The 10,243-nt window shown below is 43.7% G+C and overlaps 2 protein-coding genes across 16 annotated transcripts in view; both read right to left on the bottom strand.

The window, feature by feature from the left end:
* Window positions 1-6,241, bottom strand: part of Wdr27 (WD repeat domain 27) — a 114,694-nt gene extending 108,453 nt beyond the window's left edge. For 7 of the 13 annotated variants that reach the window (XR_004113738.1, XM_031354675.1, XM_031354674.1 and 4 more), the window contains exon 1: window positions 5,131-6,241. Coding sequence is in view for 6 of the 13 variants with exons in the window: in XM_031354675.1 (XP_031210535.1) it covers window positions 5,131-6,107 (977 nt within the window). In the remaining 7 variants the exon portion in view is untranslated. Of the gene's footprint in view, window positions 1-4,889 lie in introns of all 13 variants that reach the window. The other 6 variants (XM_031354682.1, XM_031354679.1, XM_031354681.1 and 3 more) reach the window with 4 other exon arrangements.
* Window positions 6,242-7,142: 901 nt separating this feature from the next.
* Phf10 (PHD finger protein 10) overlaps window positions 7,143-10,243 on the bottom strand; it is a 17,751-nt gene continuing 14,650 nt past the window's right edge. For all 3 annotated transcript variants that reach the window (XM_031354701.1, XM_031354700.1, XM_031354699.1), the window contains exons 10-12: window positions 8,909-9,017; window positions 8,451-8,639; window positions 7,143-7,323 (exon numbers count right to left, since the gene is read on the bottom strand). In XM_031354701.1, coding sequence (XP_031210561.1) covers window positions 7,238-7,323; window positions 8,451-8,639; window positions 8,909-9,017 — 384 coding nt within the window. In that variant the 3' untranslated portion in view covers window positions 7,143-7,237. The remainder of the gene's footprint in view (window positions 7,324-8,450; window positions 8,640-8,908; window positions 9,018-10,243) is intronic.

Genomic DNA, 10,243 nt, shown 5'->3' on the forward strand with positions numbered 1-10,243 from the left:
TCTACAGGGTGAGCTCCAGGACAGCCAGGGCTATACAGAGAAACCCTGTCTCGAAAAACCAAAAAAAAGAAAAAGAAAAATTCCTCACAGGTCTGTCCAGCTGCTTAGGTGTTAGTAAAGTCCAGATGTTGATAACAATGTCAGTTGATAACAAAGAATAAAGGTCACAGACACAGTGCCATGTCTTCTTTTAACATGGTATTTTAAATTTATTCCTTGACAATTCCATATACTTAATGTATTCTGATCCTTTCTCCCTCTCCTCCAACTCCTTCTGGACTCTGCTACAACAAATCTCCTCCCATCTTCCTGTTCTCTTCTTTTTTGTTTTTGTTTTTGTTTTTTGTTTTTTTTTAAATAACCCACTGGGTCCAATAAGCACAACCAGTGTATGCATGGGTCAGGGCTATTCAGTGGGGCATGAACAACCTACCAGTGGCCACACCCCCAAAGAAAGATGACTTTCTATTCTTTCTCCCCTATCAGTTGCCAATAGTTCTTCAGGTAGGGGTAATGTCTCATTCTGGACTTTTGACTGGCTTGATCTTGTAGAAGTCTTATACTGACAAAAATCTTAAAAGTAAAAGCAGAAAGCAAGCAAACAGCGCTCAGGACTCAGCATCTGACATAACTGAAGCTGTTTCCAAACAAGAGTGAGTGTGAGCACGCCTTAGTAGACTGACACATTTACAAGAGATAAGGAATACACTTACATTGGCTCTCTGGTGTTAGTCAGTTACAGCAGACTGCCTTGACACATCAAGGGAAGGAAAGTCTTGATTGCCCATCTTCAGGAGCAGCACTGAGCCTGAGGTCCAAAGCTCTGTGGCCAACCTGTACAACTCACATTGCTGCTGCAGCCTCCCCTTGCTGCTAGCGCTTGACATTCTCAACTATAGTACCTGCTAATCCTGCAGGCAGCAATGTGCAACAGTCTGAGATGTGGGGTATCTAGAAAACTAGGTCATTCCACAAGAAGAATCAGAGACACACACACTGGCAGCTCCAGTGCCCAGGATTAGCTAGCTGAAAGCCTCTCCTCCCTTTGATCAAAGGTCAGATGGCCTCCTAAAACTGATGGTCATCACAAAGTTATTGTCTCAAAGATATTTGTTTTTCTAATCAATAGCTAGACAGTCACCTAGTAGTTTTCATTCAATACTTTCAGCTTTCTCCCTAGAACCAGGGGAATGTAGCAAAACTTGCATTTTCCAGCTCTCTAAAAGTCAGGGGAAGCCTGTGCTATAAGGCTCTAGCAAACATGGCTCCACAACAGTTATCCCACTGGAGCACAGGCATGGCCTATGATAGTGCTCTATTTTCCATCTAACGGTTGAAGAAGGCTGAAGACCCAGAGCAGGATACCTGTCCTGATAAGGAGGACAACATGGTCTGTCTGCTGTGTGGAGAGACTTTGCTGTGTTAAGCTATTGATGTTCTGAGATTCCCTTCCACAGCTTTCCATACTCACACATAACCAGGTACCTTGAAAGGAGATTCAGTGAGACTGTGGAACACTGCTCAATGACTGGGGGTAGGAGTGGCAAAGAAAGTCACTCAGGACCCAGAAAAGGCAAAAATTCATGTCATACTAACAAAACACATGCCAAGACTTTCTAATAATATCCTGGAAGCCTGACCACACATGGACTGAGCACAGGGCCCTCGGCTGACCACAGGGGCAGTAGCCTACACATAAGTTTAGTGAGGCCACGTGAGAGCAAGCAGAAGTAGAGAGTGTGCAACAGCATGGGAGCTTCCAGGCTGGCCTCAAGCACCTCAAGGTGCCCACATCAGGCACAAAGAGTAGTCAAGACTTGGCCTTTTAGCCAGAAGCAACTGAAAGGTGGTTGCCTTAGTCCATGTAACTTTAGGATAAGAGTATGGGTAGGTAGCTGCACCTGGAGCAAAGGGGCCATGCCCTCTATGGAAGCACATCCATAGTAGCCATCTCAGATGTGGCCATAGTAGAAGAATGAAGGATCTCACAACAGAGCAGAATCAGCATGCAATCAAAGAAACACTCCTGACCCCAACCAGCAGGACCGTATAACTGCCATGAGCTATCTCTGCAGTCTCCATTATAGTAACCCGGCCACACTCAGCCAGTGCACCCCAGTGGGAAGCCAACAGTGCATCAGCTTAGCTCATAGGAGGATAGATATGTGGAGGATAGCTCAGAGGAGGATAGATATGTCCCAAACCACTTAAGTGTCCTTCTAGACCAGTGGTTCTCAACCTGTAGGTCATGACACCTTTGGAGTTGAACAGGGGTCAACTAAGACTATTAGAGAACACAAGTATTTACATTACAATTCATAACAGCAAAATCACAGTTATAAAGTGACAACAACATAACTTTATGGTTGGGGGTCAGCACAACATGAGGAACTGTATTAAAGGGTCACAGCATTGGGAAGGTTGAGAACACTGCTGTACACACAAAGCTAGCCATCATTACTCAGCTCCCCTGTAGTCAGGTACAACCATGTGGCTGTGTTCTAGCCTGGGCAGCAGGAAGAAGCATGAGTAACATATCTCACTTTATAAGCTTGGCCCTGAGTCTCACCTACATGACTCTCCAACAGTGGTTAAACACAAAGTCTGGGTGGGTGGGAGGGGTGGCTACAAAAGGTGGCCCCACTCCACAGGCTGGAAGAGGTCTGGAGGCCTGCAAGCTGCTTGGGAGGATCTGACCAACAGCCTCACAGGTGCTATGCAGAAAGAAGAGACCTTTAGCATACTAAGGCTGTTTAGTATAGCACTGAACTCATCCTCACAACTGGAATTAACTTTTAAATGACAAAAATACACAGAGAATTAGCCATTTAATTAGTGAAGGTGCCACAGCAGTAATGCTGGGTCTACCATCCTGACCCACTGTCTTACTGTGTTTCCTCAGAGATAACCTGGAATAACACATCCCAGACACACAGGAACATTGGACAGATAAGGATAAGAAAGACTATGTTTATTTTTCTAGTAAGATTACAGTGTGTGAGGCTAGGAGAGCAACTCAAGAAATGCAGTGATGAGTGAAAGATAAAGGCACTCTGGTTCTAAAGCTAAGTCAGTAGGAAAAAGCAATCCTCTCAGATATACTATCTGAGCTATACACTTTACACAAGGACACATGTGATTGCTATTACCCAAGGAGAATCGCCGTTAAGACTAGTTCATTCTATGTGTATATTCTTAAGAAAGAAAATTGTTTCCTTCTGATTAGACAGTATTAAAAGTGTTTCTCAGTAGCTACACAGGTAGAATCATGTCACTTAGTTCTTGAGTTTGGAAACCATAATTAGGCAATTCAGTCACTGATGGGCTCCCACAGAAAATGGCAACATCGTAAAAATGCCCCTGAAGCTTCACGTACATCAAAAGGTAAAGTTCTCCACGTTAGCTAGGAAAGGAGTTGGGTTCCTAGATATCGAAATAACACTAACAAATAGCTATAGCTAACAGGGGTAACATAACACAGCAAAATAACACCCAGGTTCTTACTAAGGCTTCAGGTTCTTTCCTAATTATTAAATATGACAAAAGATCCTATCTTTATACTTAGGAGTTGGTTTGGGGTTTTTTTTTGTTTGTTGGTTGGTTGGATTTTTGTTTATAAGTGAAGAAATAACTGGTATCCTGCTTTTGTTGACCTACTTTACAAGCCACTAATTTTGAACTTTTGGGCCATCATACTGCATGTATTACCTAATGCTCTTGTTTGAATGTGTCCCCCACAAACTTTCCATATTGAATTCGCTCTTTCTAGGTGATAGTCTTAAGGCTCAGAGGGACGATGGGAGGTAATCCAGGTCTTGAGTATGGAACCTCCTTGATGAGACTGGTGCTCTTTGGAAGGACTTTCCAGTACTGAGGCCAACCATTTATAAAACGGTAAAGTCTCCAGACATGAAATCTAGCCTTAAAAGAACTGTGTGCACGCTTTCTCCTCCAGCCCAGCAAGATGCCCAGAGGAAAGAAGGCCAAGGGGAAGAACAAGAGGCCATAAAGGTGGTCAATCCTAGGTTTGAAACAAGGCCCAAGAACTTCAGCATTGGGCAAGACATCCAGCCCAAAAGAGATCTAACAGGCTTCATCAAATGGCCCAGCTACATGAGGCTGCAGCAGCATAGAACCATCCTCTATAAGCGGCTCAAAGTACCTCCTGCCATTAACCAGTTCACCCAGGCCCTGGATAGGCAAACAACTAGCCCACAAGTACAGGCCAGAGACAAAGCAAGAAAAGCAAGGGCTACTGGCCGGTGCTGAGAAGAAAGCTGCTGGCAAAGAGGACGTCCCTACTAAGAGACCACCACCTGTCCTCCAAGCAGGAGTCAATACAGTCACCACCTTGGTGGACAACAAGAAGGCTCAGGTGGTAGTGACTGCCCATGATGTAGATAGGCCCCGTTGAGCTGGTGGTTGTCCTACCTGCTCTGTGTCGAAAGATGGGGGTGCCCTACCGCATTATCAAGGGAAAGGCCAGGCTGGGGTGCCTGGTCCACAGGAAGACATGCACCACTGTTGCCTTCACACAGGTTAACTCGGAAGACAAGGGTGCTCATGGAAACTATCAGGACCAATTATAATGACAGATATGACAAGATCCACCGCCACTGGGGAGGCAACGTCGTGGGTCCTAAGTCTGTGGCTCGCATTGCCAAGCTGGAAAAGGCAAAGGCTAAAAAACTTGCCACTAAACTGGGTCAAATGTACACTGAGTTTTCTGTACATAAATATAATTACATAATTATCTTCCAAAAAAAAAAAAAAAAAGAATGGGGGGGGAGAAGTGGGAGATGGCAATTGTTTCTGATATATCAAGTCTATGGTGTGCTGTTATAAAATAATGGAATGGACTTGTTGGGGTTGGGGGGATCATTTCTTACTAGAAATTCTCGTGTTGAAATTTATATTTTCCTTCTGTCACGGTTTAAGACAAATCCAAAAGCATCCCTCCCGGTGCTGCCCGCACTTGGGCGCTTGTGCTCTAGGGCTTAGGGAGGCCACTCACGCGCCGCTCTGAGGGCGCGGGAGGAGAAGGCTGGGAGGGGCCGTCGGGAACCGCTCCACTAGCGCGCGGCTCGACCCTCCGCCGTCCGGGAACAGGCTTCCCTGTCATCTCCTCACCGGAGCTTATCGCCCGACCACCACCGACCCGAGGAGCCAAGGCAGGCTGCGATCCTTGGCAGCTTCACAGACCGTCCGGCCCACTTTCTCCGGAACTCACCGACAACGCCAGCCTCGTCGCTATGGTTACGGAAAAAAAAAGCTGCTCCATTCTCGCGAGATCCTGGAGTTGCCTCACTTCCGGCCTCTTGGGCCAGAGTTGGTTCCCAAAAGCCCTCGCTTCCGGAGTACCACGCTTCCGGGCGCGGCTCCTCTTCCGCCAACTGGGCCCGAATTCCAGGCTGAGCCCGGATGCTGCGGGTGCTGCGTGGCCTGCGGGGCGTGGCGGTGAGTCCGGGGTCGGCGACCTCGCTATTCCCCAGACACCTGTGCCCCCAGGGGCCTGTCCTAACGTCCCTCTTACCGCTTCCCTCGCCCCGCCCGCCGCCTCCGCTCCTCCCTCTCTGCTGTTCCCTACTCTTTATCCCTTCTCTCCCTCCCCTTCCCCACCGTCGGTTCCCGGGACCCAGGTGCACGAATCTTGGTCTGCGTGGACGAGCACCTCCGGTCAAGCCTGTCACCCGTGCCTTCCCAGCGCAGAGACTGCAGATGAGGGAGTCCCCGAGTTGAGTGCCCCAGCGATGGCTGCTCCCTGGAGGTGCGCCCTGTTGATGATCCTGGCGTCCCAGGTGGTGACCCTGGTTAAATGTTTGGAAGACGACGACGTCCCGGAGGAGTGGCTCCTTCTGCACGTGGTCCAGGGCCAAATAGGAGCTGGGAATTACAGCTACTTGCGGTTGAACCATGAGGGCAAAATTATTCTCAGGATGCAGAGCTTGAGAGGGGATGCGGACCTGTACGTGTCGGACAGCACTCCGCACCCAAGCTTCGACGATTATGAGCTTCAGTCTGTCACTTGCGGCCAGGACGTGGTCTCTATACCGGCACACTTCCAGCGACCGGTCGGGATAGGGATTTATGGACACCCGTCTCACCATGAGAGTGACTTTGAGATGAGGGTATACTATGACAGAACTGTGGATCAGTACCCATTCGGAGAGGCTGCCTATGCCACTGACCCAACAGGAGCCAGTCAGAAGCAAGCTTATGCTCCAGAGGAGGCAGCCCAAGAAGAGGAGTCAGTCCTCTGGACGATATTGATTAGCATTTTGAAACTGGTGCTTGAAATTCTCTTCTGATCCCATGAATATGCACTGGAGCACAAACCCTTATTTGCACAGAGCGATTACAGTTTGTTTCGAACCTTGCTACTTGACCTGGTGAAATTCTGGTTGCTTTTTTCTAGACTAGGATGGAAAAATAAAGCCATACAGTTTTGTTACCTCAGTTTACTCCCCAAGCAGGACAAGCAGCAAGCACAATATTTTAGAGATTAAAATTCCTATAAAAAGGAGTCTGCTCAATAAAATGTTTAAATACATTTTGGTTAGTCAGGTGAGTAAAAAGATTACAGTAACGGGCTGTATAAATCAGAGTAAACTTTCCTGCTGATGCAGAAGTTGATGACTGTAGAGTTTATTCTATAGACGTTTAAATGAAGTACAGCTCTTTTAAAGAGGTACTTAAGCCAGGTCGGAAATGCAGTGACAGCTTCGCTCATCCCAGAGCCTCTGCAGAGTAGGGATGTGGTCCCTGATACCTAAGCAAGTTTTCCTGGCAGCAGGTATTTACAGACTTGTGTGTCGCTGTGCCGGTGATGATGGTTCCAGTTCCAGTTGTACCAGATCTTGGGCCATTTGCCCTTTTCTCTGCTTAGCCAGATTGGAGCTCTCTGTTTATTAGGTAACTATGATACTACCTAATCAGGTCATGACAGAGTCAGAACAAGTGGTAACTTTGTTATATTCAAGAAGAAATATTTCAAATTAAGCTGCTACTACCTCTTTTTGCTGATCTCTGGAAAAAAGACAACACTACAAAATTAAAGTCTGGGGAAATGAGCCATTTGACTTTCTTTCAAGGGTAGAAGTTGCTAATAAAAAAGAAATAAATCAACTTGATGTTTAAGGTCATAGTTAATTTCAAAAAAAGTTTTTATTGGCATAAAAATGAAAGTGTTGTAAATAAATTGGCACCAAATATCCCAAACATGAGGGTCAAAGCCTATTTACCCCTCTTTGCTGTTTTTCCCCCTTCTGCCCACTTTCCTGGGTGTTGGGGGAGCTCGCTGACAACAGTCACAAATCCAGCGACCTAGGAGAAAAATTGTTAGTTAATATAGAGTGGAATTTTATTTTTATAGGACTGAGTACAAACCATCTAATCTCATTCCTGAGCTATCTGTAGTGATAGATAACTCCCTGGGGTTTTTCAGTGGGAGGAAGTACTGACTGGTTCCTTAAGCCAAGGAAGAAAATGTAAACAACTCTTAATCAAATCAGTGTAACCAATGCAGTGTGAACTTTAGTGCATGGCCCAAAGGCATTATAACAATCATTTGTACCTTTAAAAAAAAATTAGTTATCCTTCCTAAAATTCAAATACCATCATGCTTTTCAAAGCTCAACAACACAATTCCTAATGTAGAACCTGTTAAAGAAGCTGGCTTTCTATGGCCTGCCCCTCTCTCTCTCTCCCTCTCACTCACGTGCTTGTGCTCTCTCTCTCTCTCTCTCTCTCTCTCTCTCTCTCTCTCTCTCTCTCTCTCTCTCTCTCTCTCTTTCTCTTTCTCTCTCTCTCTCTCTCTCCATGCACTTTAAAACTAGGATCTATCCCACATACTTGATCTGAATTACTACAAAGGCCTAAGTGACTATCAAAGTTGGGTATTTCTAAAGGATTTCCAGGAACCTTTTTTATAGAGCACTATACAGTGTTAACTATGCAACTACAAATTCAAATTCTTCAAATTGCACAATTACCTGTATAATGTTTTAATAGAATTACTGTGACTTACTATTTGAATCTGTGTCCATCCTAAAGTTATCTGGAATTGTCATGCTGCCTCACTTTATAAAAACGTCTTAGCATATGTAAAGGCATAGCTGTCACTTTGTTAATAGATAACCTTTAAAAAATAAAATCAAGCCATTGAGACAGACTGCTGTTACTTTAGTAGTTTTAGTAGAAAACACCAGCTCAATCTATACCTCAAATTATACTCTCCCCTCCATACACTCCCATACCTAACCTAGGCTTTCTGCCATCTCATTTGTCCTTTGGTCCCTTGGTTGCAAGGATGGAAATCAAGTATCTGTGACATGGACAATAACAGTGTGATCATAATTGGAACATGTTCATGCCATTTATGTAGCCTTAAAAAACTGCTGGGAGATCTTCATCACACAAGATAATGTGGGTTTTGTTTTTTTCATCTTTACCTGATGGAATAGCACCAAGGCCCACACAAAAAGTATGATAACCTCTGTCACACACATCACAGAACATCATTTCTTCTTCATGGTGGGGCTGTCCACATATAATGCATGTCTTACATTCCATACACTGCCATGGGTAGGTCTTAATCATAGAAACAAGCTCCATGGTCATATCCAAGCAAGAAGGGTGGCCTAAATCAAAACCAACATGAATAGCATTTCACAAAAGAACTTTTAACTTAAGGCATATAAAATATTAGTTCCCAAGAATGGCTGTCATGCTTAATATCACTATAGAAACATCAAAATACAATGTAGAGGGATACATGGGCTTTGTCTAGGTCTAATAAGTCACTATATGTTGATTCTTTGATGGACACCTTGTTTAACAACAACAAACCCTAGCTTTTGAGGTAACACTCAGGGTGAGGTTAAAATCTTAAGGAGACATCTCTACTTACCACTGTTATCACACTGGGAGCAGTGTATAAGTGATTCAGCCTTTCCTTTCTTGTTGGACTCCTTACCCTTCAGACAAATTCCACATAGAGCATTTGGAATGACCTTTGGCTGGAAGGGTAGAAGAGGGCTATAAATTCATGCCAGAGAACTCACTATGGGTTCAAAAGGGATTCTGTTATTACCTTATCTTTACTTTTCGTAATTTGTTAATGAAACTTTTGTAAGACTCGACTGGCTATAAGATGGATATAAACCTCCCCTACTGATGAAAGCCTAGACTGCACTCCAGAAATAGCGTAAACTTGTGTTGCCTAAAATTAGTGCTTTGTGCTCCATCACATCATCTATATAAGATCAAAAAGGGAAAATGAAATAGGATGCCAAATGCCACTGATAACTGGGAAAGAAAATCCATGTACTAGTGACCACACATAAAAGCTAAGTCTAAGTTTTAAGTGACTTATATATTCACTTTATTTCAAAACTGGCTTTTTTTTTTCATAGAACCTATAAAATCTTTTAAAAAACTAAAAAGACAATATTTGAACATTTTAATTAAAAGATGTCCCATTCATACATGCATAAATGTCTGTAGAAATCTGAGTTGTATACATATCCTTGTTCCATGTCTAAAGAATTAGAAGTATGGTAAAGGAGAGCAGCAGTCACTGTGATATGTAATCAGACAAGGAGAATGTAGTCAAGTAGGAAATACACAAAGCATATTTTGAGTATTATTTTTCATATTAAAAACATACACAGAATTAGGGCTTTAAACATGGAATAGGACAAAGAGTAAGACGTTTCCTACACCTAAACTACCAAGACAAGGAAGGGATATCTGAGCACTGTGATCTTGGCCTTCACAAACGGTGCTCACTTGTACTATAGCTTTTTGTGAATAAATGATTTTAAAAGCTGGGGAGGGGGACAAACATGATTACAGGGTAATTGTATCTCTTCTAAATTACTACACCACAGAGATCTAAATTCACTTTAAATATCTGTCACTTGTGTACCTTGTCAGATCTAAATAATTTAATTTGTTTAAATATTTTCTTTGCAAAAGATGACAGAGGCATTCAAAAACAATTTTTGGCTTATTTATTTTTAAAAAGTCAACCTTATACATAAATATAAAAAACAATAACTAAACAATCACAAATGTCTCTACAAAATAATAAATATGGAGTTAAACAAACATATAAAATGTCCCATTGACTACTCTCCATCTCCTCTCTTTTATACCCTGCTCTCCCAGCACCTGATAGCAGTTAGTCACTCTGCTATTCCTGCTGCATCCTAAGCACATGCTTTAACTGTGTCCTGGACAT

This window comes from Mastomys coucha, unplaced genomic scaffold (assembly GCF_008632895.1).
Source record: "Mastomys coucha isolate ucsf_1 unplaced genomic scaffold, UCSF_Mcou_1 pScaffold5, whole genome shotgun sequence".
NCBI lineage: Eukaryota > Metazoa > Chordata > Mammalia > Rodentia > Muridae > Mastomys > Mastomys coucha.